At 36.8% G+C, this 18,947-nt stretch overlaps 1 protein-coding gene, 3 long non-coding RNA genes and 1 pseudogene across 13 annotated transcripts; 3 read left to right on the forward strand and 2 right to left on the reverse strand.

Annotated features, from left to right (window-relative positions):
• The first annotated feature begins 5,600 nt into the window (after positions 1-5,600).
• Positions 5,601-7,371, forward strand: LOC121048982. Its single transcript, XR_005799078.1, has 3 exons — positions 5,601-5,736; positions 6,461-6,852; positions 6,983-7,371. It is a non-coding gene; the product is annotated as an uncharacterized LOC121048982 (long non-coding RNA).
• A 463-nt stretch (positions 7,372-7,834) lies between these two features.
• Positions 7,835-8,506, forward strand: LOC121048983. Its single transcript, XR_005799079.1, has 3 exons — positions 7,835-7,972; positions 8,052-8,169; positions 8,265-8,506. It is a non-coding gene; the product is annotated as an uncharacterized LOC121048983 (long non-coding RNA).
• A 171-nt stretch (positions 8,507-8,677) lies between these two features.
• On the reverse strand, positions 8,678-10,209 carry LOC112166802 (annotated as a pseudogene).
• Positions 10,210-11,385: 1,176 nt separating this feature from the next.
• On the forward strand, positions 11,386-14,596 carry LOC112165140. Its single transcript, XM_024301573.2, has 4 exons — positions 11,386-11,542; positions 12,132-12,906; positions 12,985-13,737; positions 13,946-14,596. The coding sequence occupies exons 2-4, from the start codon at positions 12,277-12,279 to the stop codon at positions 14,027-14,029; spliced, it is 1,467 nt and encodes a 488-aa protein (XP_024157341.1). The 5' UTR covers positions 11,386-11,542; positions 12,132-12,276; the 3' UTR covers positions 14,030-14,596.
• A 1,106-nt stretch (positions 14,597-15,702) lies between these two features.
• LOC112165151 lies at positions 15,703-18,856 on the reverse strand. Of its 10 annotated transcripts, none has more exons than XR_005800275.1 (7): positions 18,531-18,776; positions 18,345-18,428; positions 18,038-18,212; positions 17,688-17,746; positions 17,544-17,599; positions 16,050-16,141; positions 15,703-15,936 (listed from the first exon to the last, which is right to left on the reverse strand). It is a non-coding gene; the product is annotated as an uncharacterized LOC112165151 (long non-coding RNA). The 10 variants fall into 10 exon arrangements; XR_005800276.1 differs by having other exon boundaries at positions 15,703-15,954; XR_005800272.1 differs by having other exon boundaries at positions 16,050-17,599; positions 18,531-18,856.
• Between the last annotated feature and the right edge of the window lie 91 nt (positions 18,857-18,947).

Genomic DNA, 18,947 nt, shown 5'->3' on the forward strand with positions numbered 1-18,947 from the left:
TTACTCCATTTTTAAATAGTAGCGGGCCGGGTCGGACTAAGCCTTGCAGGCTTTTTCGGGAAGAGCCTTGCAGGCTTTATTTACAAATAAATCTTTAAAGATAATATTTTTTATAAACTTATATTTATATATCATACACTCCAAAGAGAACCCTCTATCAACTTAAATAAAATGGGAAACCGACCGTTGGATGAGATTATTATAATAAATTATGAGTGAGGTAAAAAATTTAGCCAATTTCACCATATTTTAAAATCCGATCGAATTGGTCAACCGTCGTCACTTGTATGTTTTCTTGGTTGACCGAGGACATGACGACCGCGAAACGTGCTTACATCATGTCAGTAAATATTCCATCGATGGATGTGCGTGGACATAAGATAAAAAATTCAATTTTAATTGTAAAGATGTTGGCCTATATCAATTTGCCTCCTAAAGTCGTATGACTTGTATATTGCATTGAAATTGTTAATGTTCATTCTAAAGCAACCATGAAGTGGAAAATGAATTTAGAGAAATCAACCGCTCGATCGAGAGATTGTAATGTTTTATGGTGATTGTAAAAAATTCAGCTAGTTTGATTCTCGTTTCGAATTCGATCAATTAGGTCAAATTTAGTTACTCTTATAAACCTATATCTATATATCATACACTCCAAAGAGAAACCCCTATCAATTCAAAGAAAATGGAAAAATGGACCTTTGGATGACATTATTACAATAAATTATGAGTGTGGTAAAAAATTTAGCCAATTTCACCATATTTTCGAATCCGATCAAATTGGTCAACTGTCGTCACTTGTATGTTTTCTTGGTTGACCGATGGCATGACGACCGCGAAACGTGCTTATTTTTTCAGATCACGTCTGTAAATATTTCATCGATGGATGTGCGTGGACATAAGATAAAAATTTCAATTTTAATTACAAAGATGTTGGCCTATATTAGTTTACCTCCTAAAGTTGTATGACTTGTATATTGCATTTAAATTGTTGAGGTTCATTCTAAAGCAACCATGAAGTGGAAAATGAATTTAGAGAAATCAACCGCTCGATTGAGAGATTGTAATGTTTTATGGTGATTGTAAAAAATTCAGCTAATTTGATTCTCGTTTCGAATTTGATCAACTAGGTCAAATTTAGTTACTCTTATAAACCTATATCTATATATCATACACTCCAAAGAGCAACCCCTATCAATTCAAAGAAAATGGAAAAATGGACCGTTGGATGACATTATTACAATAAATTATGAGTGTGGTAAAAAATTTAGCCAATTTCACCATATTTTCGAATCCGATCAAATTGGTCAACCGTCGTCACTTGTATGTTTTCTTGGTTGACCGATGGCATGACGACCACGAAACGTGCATATTTTTTCACATCACGTTTATAAATATTTCATCGATGGATGTGCGTGGGCATAAGATAAAAATATCAATTTTAATTACAAATATGTTGGCCTATATTAGTTTGCCTCCTAAAGTTGTATGACTTGTATATTGCATTTAAATTGTTGAGGTTCATTCTAAAGCAACCATGAAGTGGAAAATGAATTTAGAGAAATCAACCGCTCAATTGAGAAATTGTAATGTTTTATGGTGATTGTAAAAAATTCAGCTAATTTGATTCTCGTTTCAAATTCGATCAACTGGGTCAAATTTAGTTACTTTTATAAACCTATATCTATATATCATACACTCCAAAGAGCAACCTCTATCAATTCAAAGAAAATGGAAAAATGGACCGTTGGATGACATTATTACAATAAATTATGAGTGTGGTAAAAAATTTAGCCAATTTCACCATATTTTTGAATCCGATCAAATTGGTCAACCATTGTCACTTGTATGTCTTCTTAGTTGACCAATGACATAACAACTGCGAAACGTGCTTATTTTTTCACTTCACGTTTGTAAATATTCCATCGATGGATGTGCGTAGACATAAGATAAAAAAAAATTAATTAATTACAAACACATTGGCCTATACCAATTTTCCTTCTAAAGTTGTATGACTTATACATTGCATTTAAATTGTTGAGGTTCATTTTAAAGCAACCATGAAGTGGAAAATGAATTCGGATAAACCAACCGCTTGATGGAGAGATTGTAATATTTTATGGTGGTTGTAGAAAATCCAGCCAATTTGGTTCTCGTTTCGAATTCGATCAACTAGGTCAAACTTAGTTACTCTTATAAACCTATATTTATATATCATACACTCCAAAGAGCAACCTCTATCAATTCAAATAAAATGGAAAAACCGACCATTGGATAAGATTATTATAATAAATTATGAGTGTGGTAAAAAATTTAGCAAATTTTACCAGAATTTTCTAATCAATCAACCGTAGTCATGACATGTAGAATACTAGAATATATATGCACATATTCTATATAGAAATATGAGAACTTCCAATTTCACCATAAACCAAATTACAACAAATTCACACTCACACAAAGACACACACACATATATAAACATGTCTAAAAGTCCTGGATCTTCAATAATGATGATGTGGCATATTGAAGATTTCCAAATATATGTGTTGGGCCATCTAGATGGGGCTTTCCGTGCATATTGTAAAAGATGTTGTAGATTCCCGTCCAATCTAAACTTTCTTCACTTAAATTGCCAAAACTTCTTCTAGAAAAGTCAGAATCGCAAACCGTAAAATTCTTCAGAAACTAGACACATGGGGTTTTCCGTGCATATAGGGTACAGCTCCTAATTCCATCCGAGTAGTTTCCAGTAATTCAGCGAAGTTAAGTTCTAGACATGAACTTGTAAAAGATGTTGCAGATTCCCGTCCAAGCTGAACTACCTTCACTTAAATTGCCATAACTCATTCTAGAAAAGTCAGAATTGCAAATAGTAAAATTCCTCAGAAACTAAACACATGGGGCTTTCTGTGCATATAGGGTACAGCTCCTAATTCCATCCAAACAGTTCCCAGTAATTCAGCGAAGTTAGGTTCTAGAGATGAACTTGTAAAAGATGTTGTAGATTCCAGTCCAAGCTGAACTGCCTTCACTTAAATTGCCATAACTCCTTCTAGAAAAGTCGGAATCGCAAACCGTAAAATTCCTCAGAAACTAGACACATGGGGCTTTCCATGCATATAGGTACAGCTCCTAATTCTATCCGAGCAGTTCCCAGTAATTCTGCGAAGTTAAGTGTTCAGCACAACAGTTTCTGTGTTAGTTAGCTTAGCTTAGCTTCTTTTCTTCTTTCTTTGAAACACACCTACAAAGACACTAAACTAACGTAAATGAACCATAAATAAGGAGAACTAAACATATATACCAAGAGAAAGAGGCATACAAATATAAGAATTAAGAAAATATGAGCACATCAACATACATACATATATATATATATATATATATATATATATATATATATATACAGATCCTATCCAGAGCGGAGCTCCGCTTTGAAAATTAACGTGTGAAGTTCGAGTTTTGGGTCACTTTTCGGTCGCATATCCACATCTCGACCGTTCAGTTTTTAGGTACTAGTGTATAGATCGTCTCTGCAAATTTTCAGCCAAAATGATGATCGTTAAGGCATTGATAACTGCCTTAAAGCTAGTACGGTTCAGGTTGACAGATTCAGTCCGTCCATTGGTTTAAGCGAGTTAGATACCTTAACGATCATCAATTTGGTTGAAAATTTGCAGAGATGATCTATACACTAGTACCTAAAAACTGAACGGTCGAGATGTGGATATGCGACCGAAAAGTGACCCAAAACTTGAACTTCACACGTTAATTTCAAAGCGGAGCTCCGCTCTGGATAGGATCTGTATATATATATATATATATAATATAATAGTTTACGGGCTTTTACTGGCCGGGCCAAGCCGGGCTTTTGGCCCTCCGGGTCGGCGGGCCTCCATCGGCCCTCTTGATTCGCAGGCTTTTTAATGAGGCCTAACCCAATCATGTTTTGAAGCACATGAGCATGTAGAGACTTGTAGCTTTAGTAGTTAAAAATGTTTTGGTCTTGATTTCCTTGTTTCGTTTGGAATGGAATTTTTGTTCTTGTATTGACAATCGTTGCAATTTATCTTTTAAAAAAAAAGAAGGAAAAAAAAAGGGCTTGCACAAAATCAATTCGTCATTTCTTTTAACACGATTGTCTGTTGTCTGTTCTACCTTAAGATTAAAACTGAAACGGGAAGTTCAAAATATTGAAGGTCTAAACATGATGACCATGGTTTTTTTTTTTTTTTAATTAGTTGTTTTAGAAGTTAAACCTTTTTTTTAGAATAAGAAATTTTTATTGAAAATAATCAATATTACATAACATGGGAATGACCGGTGGTGGACATGAACTCCCCACTCTCCTCCCTAAAACCTAAACCAGTTATGGGTCCGTCATCATGAATGACCTCCATGAGCCGAAATGGCCCAACCCCTAACCACCTATATCGCCCAACCTCTCGGGCTACAGAAACTCCCTAGAATCTCGATACCACCTCATAGACAACCGCCAGAAAAACCAACTTCCTCTTTCACACCGTGTCCCAAAAATACCAGACCACACGCAAGGATCGCTCGTTAGCACATTGACCATAAGATAAAACCAAAAATAATCCAATTTGTCCCCAGGAAAGACACCACATCCATAGCACCTCAAATTGACCCAACCCTAGCTCAAAAGAGTAGGGACATACCAATGACCAAAAAAACCTAACCAGAAACAAGCCTCTAAATAAAATAAAAAGGGAGCCGCCGTACTCCTCTTCCCTTTCCCCAGATGTGCCGCTGGCAAACCACCACCGCAACTCTATCCCTTCAAGCTCACCTAGCCGAAGATGCCCAATCCTAGCAACAAGCCATCCCTATGCCCTGCCAGCATCTGAGATCGTCAACTTGAGAGCTCGAATCCTCCACTGTAGGCTCTGCCTAGCGACCCAGAACAAAGAAGAACCCAGCACCATACGATCCATGGCATGCCGCCACCATGATCTGGCCTCTGGCCATCTGCTCCATGTCTACGCTGCCGTCGAACGCCCATCAACCATCATCCACACCAGCGCCATTGTCTGAGAAGAGCGAAGAATTATACCTAGCCCAGATCGACGAAACGAAGACAAAGATAGAAGCCCTAAGACCCCAAGAACCCGTCCGGCAACACCCACCATTAGTCGATGAGGGGAGGAGCCATGCTCGACGCGGAGGCGCCACCGGACAGGTTGCAAACTCCCTGGTGCTTTCCCTAAAGTTTAGGTTTCTCTCCTGATATATCGGAAGGAATAAGAGATTTTTTTCCTAGAAGTTAAACTTGTTTGACAAGTAGCATTCATAATTCTGTTACTAGCACTTCTATAGTCGAATATTGTTCACACCCACACACAAAAAAAGGAAAAATGTAATTACCAAGGAACAAAAATAAACTTATCAAATGATCAACATAATTTGATATGTTTATTGATCCAATTGTTTACTTGTTACTATTTGGTTACAAAATTCGCAGTAACTAAACAAAAATTCCTTTCTTCGGATGCTTATAGTGCATTTTATTAAAGGCCCAAGAAAAGTATTTGTCTTTTGACAAAACTAAAATGGCGGCCCATAGCTTCTCTGCCCAATCAAGTGCCACTTTCAGCTTGGCTCCCTTTACCATCTCTTTGTTTCTACTCATAATCTTCTTTTACAGCACTCTATTTCAGCTTAACTTCCTTTCAAGCTTCAACTCTTGAATTTCATTTGCACTTGGACTACCAGGTTTGATTTTCACATTCTGTTTTCTCTTTTGAATTTCACTGTAATATTCAGTAGTTGTGATAATTCATGATCCTACATTCCTACTGCTTGAGATTACGATATATCTGGATTTTTTTTTTCGAATCTGTACTCCTTTTGCCCATTGTCAACTAATTTTTGTTATTATTGATTCAACTAATTTCTTAGTTAGCTGCTGTTTCATAAAAATTTCGTTGATTCAATGAAATTTTAACTGACAAAAAGGAAAAAATAATGACTAGCAGTATATGATGCACACAAGAAATAATACAGAAATTGATCAGTTCAGTCCCAGTGGACATCCGAAACAATTGTAACGATATAGTGAATTAGCAAAATCATTGTGTGAGGATGATGCCAATAAATCAAGAAATTGATCAGTTCAAATTTTAAAGTTCTAGATCTACAATTTAAACCGATTAAATTGATTAGGTGACTGTAGGAATCCACATTGCTGATAAGATAGATGATAAATACATTGCAAATTAGTATGTAACATGCTGTACAGTTCAAAGGGGTGTGGCATTTGTACCTCGTTGACTGTAGAGAATAATTGGTGCTTGTTTTATGTCGGGATTGATTGACTGAACTTGTAGGATCATTAGTTTGAGCTAGGCTCATTATCTGCTTAAGATTTGACAATATATCAAACTATGTATGATGCAAATTCAAACTAAGTATTTATACTCCTTGCATGTTTAAGCAGGGAAGCAACTAATATCGTTGCGGGTAACAGAGCCGTATTTGCTATTTCTTGATTACAATCCAATATGGCTGATGAATATGAGGACAGTACTACTGTCAGCTTGAAGGCCTTGCTGCACAAGGGAAGCAACAAAGTTATTTTCGTAGTGTGGTAATGATTTTCTTGATGTTCTCTTCAGTTTCTTGACTTTCCCAATGGGAACAATCAGCTTGGCAGTAATCACTCAGTAGAATCAGTACCAATGCAAATAGGGTGCAGGAAAAATTTGTATGCAAGTATTGAGAATATTGATGTTCAACAGTTTCACAATGAGGTGTGTCGAGACAAATTATTAAGTCCTCGTAATGCAGCTGAATCTCATTGCAAGGACCTCAAATTGAAAATTGACATAGGTGAGTCCACACAGTACTTTCTGTGCCCAGATTGGAATTGCTTAGGTGTCTCCAAAGATGAATTACAATTCAGTCGATTCAGATGTAATTTATTAAGCATGTATAAAGGCACTCGTTGTGATAACTGTAGAAAAAGCATGGATAGGGAGTATCACCTTTCCTGTTCATCCTCCCCTGCTGATCAAGATAACGGCAACTTTGTAAAGGGATTAGCCGGACTCAATAGTTACTAGTGTTGCCCCCATTAAGCGGTACAAGCTTTTCTTTCTTTACCAAGCTTGGAGTCACGGACGGAGACATTACTGAAGAGATATTTAATATAGGTGTTAGTGAGGTAACTCAATGTTGTCTGCCAATTTTATTTTTTTTGTTAGAACTGTCACTGTGTTGCATTGCTGTTCATTTATATCTTTTTCCAGGTTTTGAATTTGCTCATCTGCTCATCTGTGTCAAAGACACCATTGACTGAAACTCTAAAGCATCAACCAGAACCAATTTTAGCACTGAAATAGTTGATCAAGGAACATGTATTGAACCTCAAATGGCAGGGGAGACGGAGATTGAGGAAGAAGAAGAGATTTCAGTGAAGCCTATGGTTAGTACACCAAGGAAGATGGTTCATTATGCAGAAGCATGGGAATATTTTCTTAATTTACCCTTCAGTTTCCTGACTCCTCCACGTGGATTCACATCAAAACAGAGGCAAGGCTCTTCTTCAAAAGAAACCATTGTGGAAGAAGAAATGATTTCTGTGAAGCTTAAGGTCAGCAAATCAAGGAAGATGGTTTGTTTTGCAGAAGCAGGGGAAGATTTTGTCAATTTACTCTTCAGTTTCCTGACTATTCCACTCGGATTCATATTAAAACAGATGCAGGATTATTCTTGGAAAGGATGTATTGATCAGTTGTACAAGAGTGTCCAAGATCTGGATGATGAGCAATACTTGAAGTCAAATGATCACAAGAATATTCTACTGAGTCCCAAAATTTTTCCTTGTTTTTCCTGCAAGAACCATATTTTTGGAATTCAGGAGGGCAAGGCCTCATATTACTACGCTTATTGTCGTCCTAACAGTGTAGAGGATATGTTGCTTACTGAAAAAACCCTCATCCGTTTTCAGGTATTGTTTACATTCCATCTCAACTTGGTGAATAATATAAGTTCTCAAGGATTTTTGAAAGGACCGACCATGTTCACAGTAACCAACAAGCTGATTGTAAGGCCTATATCTCCCATTTCGGCTTTTCCATTTTGAATGAATTGAAGGCACCTTTGGATGACATAAAGGAGGAAATAGTACAAGTTGGCAAGGTGGAGGTGAGTTATTGTTTGTAATGATTTTCAAAGAACTTGAATTAACACAATCGTTGGTCGATCTTAAAATTGTCTCTTCTGTTGTTTGCTCGTTGTAGGTTTTGCGTCTACTGGTGGCATCTATTGCTGGGGATTCTGCTTTAACTGATGTGTTTATAAGGCAGCCCAAGAAAGAACAGTAAAGAGATTTTCGTTATCTGAATAAACAAGGATGATGCTTAGGTTTCTACAAACCAGAATTTCGAGATGAATATGTAGTGTGCTTTGCATTTTCTTATGTTCTTTGAGCTATGGCCTCCATTGAAGGTTGCCTTTTGGTTACTTGTAGCCTAAGCCTAGTGCTTCACTTTGGCTATTGTGGAGGGGGAACAGGTTTGTCAATATGCTAAATTTGTAATGGACGCTTTCTATAGCTTAGCCAAGTATACATCTACATAAACACATTATAAAGCATCAATCTCCATTAATATCACAACAAATTGTACAACTTGTCTCTCTGAAGTTCTCAACCTCACTTTCCGGGAACAAAGTTTGTCGCATATGACCAAGTATTGTTGTTAACAGGGTCAGCCAAATGGTCGGCGAGGTTTTCGATTGGTCCCTTTCCGGTGACAATGCCTTGCACGAAAAACCCGAACATAGAAAACATGGCTAATCTCCCATTCTTTAGCTCCTTCACCCTAAGTTCTGCAGATGCCTCTGGATCTTCGGGAAGTCCTAATCGGTCAAAGCTCCCTCCAGGGTACAATGGGTCTACCACTAGGGGTGTGCAAAACACGGTACAAACCGGCTAAACCGATCAAAACCGACCGGTAAATATGGTTTGGTTAAGGTTTTTTAACTTTAAAAATTGAAAGGCGGTTTAATACCAAACCAAACCATTTATGAATTGGGTTGGTTTGGTTTCTCTTTTCCTTAAACCGCGGAACTCGAACCGACCGGTATGTTTGAAATATAATAAGAAAAAATGTTCTATATATATATATATATTTGTCCAGTCGTTGTAAGTAAGTTCTAAATATTCAATTATAATTTTATTCTCAAATGATATACTACCATATATACTACCATATCGCAACGATTTATTTGATCCTCTCATATCACATATCTCAATCTCTCATTCTCTAACCTTTAATACTACCATATTAAGCCAGTATTTATACCTAAGCCATCAAATAATTCAATCATTTTGGATCTATTCTAGATTTTGGTTTTTGAATATTAGTTTTGGATTTGATTATTGTATTTTAAATTTAGATTATGCTTATTTAATATAATTTTTATTCTTTAGATTGAATTTTACTAGAATTTTTTTTTCATAAATAGCATGTTAATATAATATAGGTTAAAACCGCCTAACCGACCGAACCAAACCATCTTTAATTGGATTGGATTGGATCGGGTTAAGCTTTTTTTTTTAATGACCGGTTGTCCAAAATGCTTAAACCGCTCACTTTAGTATAGAGACGGTTTAGAGTCAAAACCGATCCAACCCAATCCGTGTGCAGCCCTATCTACCACCTTACCAAGAGGCCCACGGGCAATTCTATAGCCTTCAACCGCGCCCATCAAGATGACCTGTGTAGCCCAAATTGCCAAAATGCTTTGGGCATGGACTTAGCTCGGGTTTCCTAAGTAATCTAACCCACCCTCGCTAAATATCTAGGCGGCCCTGAACCAAACAGCCTAGCCGAACTTGACTCCATAGCGGGCTAGGAGTTCGGGGAAAACACAGCCCAAGATGACCTCAAGCTCACGGTTTTTGGCAAAAGTCTCGGGATCCGCTGATAGCCCAGCAGTGTCGCAACCGTAATCCCCAGGAAACTCTCCGGTGACGGAAGATGGGGCCTCACCGAAGAATGGGCCCAAATACTTAACACGGTCTGCACCGTACCATGGGCTGCCAGATGTTTTGGACTTGGCTGCGGTTTTGCGCATGGTGACTCGGCCCTCACCGAGGAGATTAGATATGGAGGAACTGAGCTTCACAGCTTGGCCAGCTAGAGAAGAGGAGGAGAGAGCCATTGATGAAGAAGCCATTCGAGAGATGCTGAAATTGTAGTGAGTGTTTTTGTGTAATAGACAAGTGCTCATTTCCAGCCAATAGAATTTGAACTTAGTACTCTGTGCAATATGAGAAGACTCGCTTGCTTCATTTCCAGTCGGCTTCATATGCTCCACTAGTCTCCATTTGAGAAAAAAATGAAACTGTAATGAGTGTTTTTATCTAATAGATAATGCTGAAGGCTTCTTGTTTCTGTTTTGGAAAATGTTGGTAGGTATATAATATATATAGAGGTTTGGTAAAGGGGTCATTACCTTTCCCAGATCTTCATCTATTTTCTCATTGGTGAAAATGAAATCTAAAGATTTCTCATTACATCTCCTCCCTTAACCTCATTATATCCATGCCAGTTGGATTAGCATGTTCACTAGATAATGAGTTTTGGGTTTTATATGCTTTCATTTCCAGCCAATACTGCTCTCTGCAATATGAGAGGACTGACTTGCTTCATTTCCAGTTGGCTTCATATGCTCCACTAGTTCTCCTTCAATGACAGGAAAAAGAAAAGGGAGAGAAAAATATAAATCAGTTGTTGAATCATCTTGGATATTTTACTTGCCTTTATATCTTAGGCTCTTAACCAATAAATTTTCCCACTTGATCTTTGGTTGAGAATTTGAAAAAAAAAAAGAAAGAAAAAAAAAGACTAGGATATGCTACTAATCCAACAAAGCGAAGGGTCATTACTCCATTGAGTGATTCCATTCTATATCTGCAGCGTAAATTCAATGGCCCAACTACAACTTTTTGTATTTGTACTTTTGTAGTTTGGACTTTGGGCCAAGCTTTTGAATCCAGCTCAATACCTGTTTCGATTATCTACTAACTACCTTATTACTCTCACTTAAGTTACCCTAACCCAAACAATAACCAGAGTCCTAGGTTTTCAGAGAAATCAGAATCTACAATGCTGCTAAGGGTGGGGTGGCTACGACCTGTTGGGAAGTTATAATTCGAACATTGTAAAGGTTATGGGTTCAATTCTCACAGGCTAAGGGTTTTATTTTTTTACTTTTTTTTTAAGGAAAAAAAAATCTACAATGCCGCTAGTTTCTTGTTCGTTAAGTAGTTGCGTTTCTTGTACGTTAAGTAGTTGCTTTTTTTTTTTCCAGACCATAGAAAAAGTAGTTGCTTTTTTGTAGACCCGAAAAGAAAAAGCACTTCTTCCCTTTTGAAAGCCTAAAATGGTGCCCCATGACAAGGATGATGGACCTTTCCAGACTCATGGTCTTGTTATTCTTCTTCTTCTTCAACTTGTATTGCTATCAGCTGAACCTCTCATCATTTCTTGGGAAATTTCATCCAAAAAAGGTTTGATCTTCACATTCCAGTCTTCTTTTTTTGAAATGTCATTGTGATTTAAAGATGTTCGCCCTGTTTGAATTGCTGTTTGATATCCCAGTATCTGGAGTTAAATTGTTACTCATTGTGATCAAGAAATCATGTTGTTTAGTTTTCTCATGGCTTATCAACAGAAGGAGAATGGTAGTGTAGAAGCTATATGGAAAAGAACCGCTTGGTAATGCAACTATGTTTTATTTATCATTGGACAAAAATTCGTGTGTAGCTTCATGATCAGATTCTCCTGAGCATGTAACTACCTGAATTTCCTTACGAAATGAAATTCTTTTTATTTATTGGCATAGCATTTGATTGTCAATCCCCTTGAGCTAGAATACGATTAGGAAAGAGTGGTCATGGTAGTTGATCAAAAGCAATACTGTTTTGTATGTTGATACTGAAATTACTGTTATTAATCTCCATATTGATTCAGGATCACGCGCGGTGTAATATTAGGCAAGCTCTGCCTATTTTATGAACACTTAATTCTGCATACTCTATCCCTCTTTTGTGGTGGTTGTTCTGTGTTTACATGCTCCTTGGTTTTGTGTTTAAGCAGGGCAGCAACTTAACATCGATCCAAGTGGAGTTAAGAGGCCTTGGTTCCCAGAAGTTTCCATTCGACCATTATATTGTCCAGTTTGCGTACTGAATTTGCACAAAGAGCAGATAACAAAGGCCGAACTTTTACCTGTGTAACATCCATGGCTAATAAATCCATGAATAGTATTAGCTTCAAGGCCTTGGTGGACAAAGGGAGCAACAAAGTTATCTTCATAGAAACTGATAATGATTTTGTTGATGTTCTCTTCAGTTTCTTGACAATACCAATGGGAACAATCATCAGACTTGCCCGTAAACATTCATTACCAGTGGAAACAGGTTGCATGAACAATTTGTATACTAGTGTTGAAAATATTGATGCACGTATTTTCCAGACTGGAGCATGTAAAGACATGTTGCTGTGTCCCCGCAGTGGGGCTGAACTTCATTGTAAGAATCTCCAATTGAAAATTAACAATGGTGAGCCCACGCGGTACTTTTTGTGCTCTGATTGCACCTACAGATACAGTTTCTTTAGTCATTACAAAGATGTTCTTTGTGAGTGTGGAAAACCCATGGATAAGGAGATACCTCTTTCAGTGGGAAAGTTGAAGAAATCCTCTTCTGCAGATGGTGGAGTGTTTTGTAAAGGACTAACCAGATTTATAATTACTGATGATCTAGAAGTAATGCCACCATCAAGTTCGGTGATCTGTTCTTTATTTACTAAGCTTAAAGTCATGGATGCTAGTACTACTGAGGAGCTGGCTTTCAATGTACGAGTTGGTGAGGTAATAGAATTGTTTGACTTGTTATGCTCTTTTTTTTTTTGTTGGTACAAATTTTCTCATCCTATCTCTTATTTCCAGGTTTTGGAAATGCTTGTATGCTCATTAGTATCAAAGATGCCTTTGTCAGAAACTCTTCTGAAGTTTAAATCGCAACCAAACTTGAGCAATGAATATCCAAATCAAGGAATATGTATTGAACCTCAAACAGTAGGAGGCTGTATGAATGAGGAAGGCACCATTTCTGTGAAGCTTATTATTTGCAAATCTCAGAAGATTGTTTGTTATGCAGAAGCAGGGGAGGATTTTGTCAATTTACTTTTCAGTTTCCTGACCATTCCACTTGGGTTTATGATAAGACAGATCCACGATAGGTCGTCCTCTTTGGAAGGAAGCATTGAGCAGCTGTACAAGAGTGTCCAGGATCTTGATAATGAATTCTTCAAATCAAATTACCAGAAGGAAATTTTACTCAATCCGAAGCTTTACCCTGGTTTTTTCTATGGGAACCGTCTTTTAGGAATTGAGTATGGCCTGGAGACCTCGAATTATTATGCAAGCTACTGGAAAGATAGTTCCTATACTGAAGTGGTGACTACTGATAAAGCCTTTGTTCCTTCCGGTTCTTATATCCCACTTAAACTCAGGTATTGCAAGACTCAAGATGACGCTGTATGTGATCAAGGATTTTTGAATGGACCGACGATGTTCACAATTACTGACAATCTGATCATAAGGCCCATATCTCCTCTATTTGGCCTTTCTGTTTTAAACAAAATGAAGGTACCATTCACTGATATTGAGGAGCAAATTGTGCAGGTTGGAAAGGAGGAGGTCAGTTGTTGCTTATATTTTCTATTTGTCATTTCAATATAAGCATCATACTGCACCCAACTCATTTTCTTTGCTACTGCAACATCAAATGACTACATTTTACCTTCTGCATTTCTATTTTGAAACTTCAGGTATTCCTACTTAGCAAGACTGGGTGTTATATCTAATACTGTAATTGTTGTTTTCTGTTGTGCTATTACTTCTGCAGGCTTCTCGCCTTTTGGTAACATCTTTTCTTTGTGACTCTTCTCTCACGAGCGTCTTCCTTAGGCAGCCAAAGACCGAACAGTGACCAAAGCAGGTTTTTCTCCTTTCGGCAACATCTCTTCTTTGTGACTTCCTAGGCAGCCAAAGAACAAACAATGACCAAAGTTCAGTTATCTAATCTAAGAGTCGGATGATGCTTTTGATATTGGAACTCATCAATTGTCATTTGCATAAAGTACCAGTTATATATACTGGAAATCATGTGCTTCACAATACCAATGACTGCGATTGTGTCATTGTGTACACATGTAAGCAAGTCTTCCTTTTATAATGTTGTGCAGTATTTAAAATTTTGTGCCAGAATACTAAGTGCAATGTATTTTTAAGTTTGACCTTTAAACCTACGAGATTTGATAAAAGGTATCAGAGTTGATTGTTCAACTGTGTGACTAACTGACTAAGTACAGCGCATGACAAGTGTGGAAGTGCACATCAACCTCAAATGCGGATGGGGAAGGATGCATAAATGAATAATCTGCGGTTCATTCTAGTTCAGTGCACGGTTTTCATGCTGATCGATTTGGTTTTTCATTTCTATATGTTGGCGGTTTGAACATGCATTTAGCTGGTTTTGATAGAACATTTGCTACTAGATGATGTTCATGTCCTGTGATATTGCATAATGTTAGATGTTCAAATTTTAGGCTCTCTTTAGCCCTATATACCTGTTAAAATTATTAAATACAGAACAAAGTGACCAGAAATCCATTGCATCTTCACCATCAGTAGCTATAATGGATGCAGTAGTCTGAGCCGGAAAATGTACTAAAGAATCTTATAAGTTAATCAGAAATCCAGATCAATCATTTTTACTTTATGAAAATGATAGAATTGACCAGCATATTAGGAGGAGGTTTCCTTTTAATTCTAAAAGACAGGACTTCCATTTCCACTGATTAGGTCCCTACACCATGGAATTAGGCCAAGGAGGAATCCACAAAGGACAAAATATATAGAATCATGCACAACTGATGGAGAAAATTAAAGAGGATTTCTTGCCTTTCCTATGTCCTTAACTGGCTGCAAGTTTTATATTTTATTTCTTTACTTCAAATCTGAAGGTCACAGCCTCACAGGCTCAGAGCAGGACCATAAGTTTCATCCTAGTTAAGGAATCTCTTTCAAAAAGCAAGTCCCTTAAGTGGGGGACCAGAACATGCAGTTCTGCCACCCAAGTGGGTCTTGCTTCCATTGATTTACTTTTATTACTTTCGGCTGACCCTGTCCTCTCTTGAAGTAGTCCTGTGTTTTCCGTACCATTGTACGTATAACATTAGCATTCTTGGAGGTTCAAAGCTCAGCCGTACTTCGATTATCTACTAACTATATGATTTCATTTATTTTCGTCAATTTGTTCTACTTGTAGACGGGAATTGTAATGTGCTTTGATCACCAAACCCAAACAATAATCAGTCCTATATTTTAAGAAAAAATCATAAATCAATAATGCCAGAAATTTCTTCTTCGTTAAGCAGTTTCCGTTTCGCACTCAAAAAAGAAAAAGCACTTCTCTTTTGAAAAGCTTAAATGGTGTGCCATGACAGCCCATTAAATGGTGAATTTAAGTCAAACGTTATCTGATGGTGAATTTAAAATGAATTTAAGCCAAACGTCACCACCAAGTATTCATATACACGAGAAATTGTACCCGCGCTTTGCTGCGGAATTTGTGCTTGCAAAAAAAGGAGATCTATGAAATACAAAAGGGAAATTACTGCATTCTACTGAAATAGCGAAATTTCATACAATTTAGACTTTATTTGCTATTGAAGCTGGTTCAAAAATGCTAGTTGTACAAAAAGATTAGTTGCTCCTTTACAAAAGTATATCCAAAGAGCTAGTTAGTGTAGTAAAATTTGCTGCTGGAGTAGGTTTAAAAAAGTGACTGCTCCAATTGTAGTTGAACAAACGGGGTAATTGTTCCAGTTGCAGCTGCACAAAATGTTGGAGCTGGTTCAAAACTGGCTACTTCAGTTATAGCCGTGCAAAACAGTTACTTCACGTTCTATATCAAAATCAACCAGAAAATAGGAAAAAGCGCATACTTGAATAAGAATAAGTGATTGAGATGGTGCAAAGCAGCAAAAAAAAGGAACAACAGCAAAAGGAGTGAGATCTACACTCCTTCGCATGAAATCTACAAAAGCCAAACAAAACAACAATGAAATCCTGAAATAAATCGTTAAGTCACCTACTTCAAAAGAAAAAAGAGTTTTGTTTTGGCAACAGAAAAAGGAATCAACTATACCTCAAGAATAAACCGAGCAATAGCAAATTTGAGACTTTAAGCAAAAAACACATTTCTATCTTCATACAGTAACAAATTTAACAAACAAAGAGAGTTTGTTTTGGCAACCAAAAAAAAAAAAGTTCTGGGTTTCAATTGTTAGAAAAAAAAAATGAAAAAGAACCAAAGAAGCAATCAGAAAAATTTATGCTAAAAATAGATGATCTCTTGTTTATTTTGTAATGAACATAATACAATTAGGATTGAAATATAGGGTCTATGAACAGCTGGCATTAAACTATTTATGAAAACCACACTTGGATTAAAATCTCCTTGGTTGTGGAGCACATGATGTATTTTGTATTTTCTCTTTTGTAGACATAAAATTGCACTGCATTTTAATTGGTAACGTGGATCTTGATCTTGCTTAATAGTGAGTTTAAATGTATCAGTAGATAGAGAGAAAAATATGCTCAGGTGTCAACCATAATGCTAACTGCAAGTTAACTGAACTTCGAAAGTTCCTATCATGTGTAATCTTATTGTCTAATTTCTTCATAATGTAATCATACTCTCTAAATGGAAATCATATCTAAACAGAGTTCATTGATCTTCAGAATGTAATATTATTGTCTAATGGCACTCATATCTAAATGGAAATTATCAATCTCAGAACGTTATCTTCATTTGGTCATATTTGTTTCAGAAACAGTATAACTAAAAAGGAAAAAGAAAAAAGAACTCATGAATCCAGAATTTTCCACTCAAAATCATAAACATCACCATTTACTAAACAACAAAAAAGATCAATGAGATTAAAAATTACATACACCATTTATAAACAAAAACAATGGATGGAAGTCATGAAACAGAAGCCAGCATTCAATGTTTGCTCTTTGCAAGATATACAGAGAGGTTTCATCATAGAAAAGGTCACAATTTTAGTCTAATTAAGGTTATCCGGAATGGCATGGTCCTTAAGGTAACTAATGTCGATTCATCTATCCACCCAAACAGAAATAGACTTGTAAAATTAAGTACTATAGCACGCTTTGTAACAAAAGGTTTGACTGGTTGACTGGCAGTTTTGCCAATATATATTTAACAACAACTTAACAGGACCAATTCCGGACTTTTGTCTAAATTGTCAAATTTAAATGTCTTGTATGCAGGTATCAGAAGCTTCATTTCACTACTGAGATTTTTATAAGGTTCATATAGGGATCCCCATTTTGAAATGTATCACTTCCCAATAATACAAAAGGAGAAAGTTAGGAGGAGCCATAAGAGGTAGAGATAGAAGAGACTATACCCTGTCCCCGCAAAGAAGGTTAAAGGAAATATGAGCTCCCAATCATTATAGTCATGCTGCAAAAATTAAACCCAATTACCAAACACAGTAGAGAAAGACTGCAGAAATTTCAGAGAGGCTTGTACTTGGAAATTAATCACATACCAAACAGAAAAGGCATCCTCAGCGCATCACTCAAGTATCCAGTCATCAATATTAGGATTCTGAAATACCAAATAGAGACATGGCATATGATAAAATAAAGAAAGACCCGAAAAAACATTCAACACAAATTATCAGAGCTAAAAATAAATGTAGTAACTCGTGTCAAACAGAGGAAAAAACACAGATCTGCTACTTTTACAACTTGAGAACCTATTTTTACTTGAATACCATCTCTAAAGAACTTGTCTTCAGCAAATGTTGTAACTCGCGTCAAACATGTAAGACCAAACCAAGCACATAACAATTGACTTAACCAATACATCAATTGCAATAGTTGACTTGACCAATACCTTCAATTACAGAAATGTATATGCCTTACTCGCATGTCCAAAATATGAGAGCTTGCTTCTATTATAGTAATGGATACATCATCTTTAACAGAAGGGTACAACTTGACTTTATCCTCAACTACAAAGTCATGAATCTCTGCAGAAAACTCCACACCTGCTGGACGGCCACCAACAACTACAAAACGCAAAATTCGAAGAACCACGACAATCAAACTACTTGATCAATCATGAAGAAATTAACAAAGAACCAAAATTCAACCTATTGGGAAATTTAAGATTCAATCACCAAGAAATTGAATTAGTTTACCTTCGGGTTGGACTGCCCGGGCTGATGATTTCCCTGAGAGCTTCCCGTCCCCCTCCTCTTCTTTTCTCCCTTCTTCCTCTCTCTCTGTCCCTTGTTCCAGACACAAAAATTAATATATTTATTGGTACTGACAGAATTCAAAGATGTAGCTAACAAATTTGACTCCATCCATGCTATAGAAATTACCTGATGAATTTGCTCGAAATCGACAATGATGCACTCATGTCGACTTGAATAACAGTGGAGGAGAAAGATTTATGGAAGAAGGAGTTATGGAGAGGATTTGTTTGCGATTCGAAATCCCTTCTTCTTCTTCTTCTTCTTCCCAGATCACTCGACTCTCTTTGTTCTCTCTCTCTTCTCAAGACATGTGTACACGCGATTAGGGGTGATTGATTATTGATCTCTCTCTGGATTCTTCTGGCGACAATCGAATCAGAAGGTTACAGAAGAATGGCAAACTGTAATTGAGGAAAGTAGAAAGGGCAAAAGAGTCACTCCACTTTGTGAACAGTGATGAACAGGAAACCGGGCAACTGAGCTTTAGTATATTGTATAATAAACAAATATGCACACAATATGTTTCTCTATCTCAAGTCCTAA

This window comes from Rosa chinensis, chromosome 5, assembly GCF_002994745.2.
Source record: "Rosa chinensis cultivar Old Blush chromosome 5, RchiOBHm-V2, whole genome shotgun sequence".
Classification (NCBI taxonomy): Eukaryota; Viridiplantae; Streptophyta; class Magnoliopsida; order Rosales; family Rosaceae; genus Rosa; species Rosa chinensis.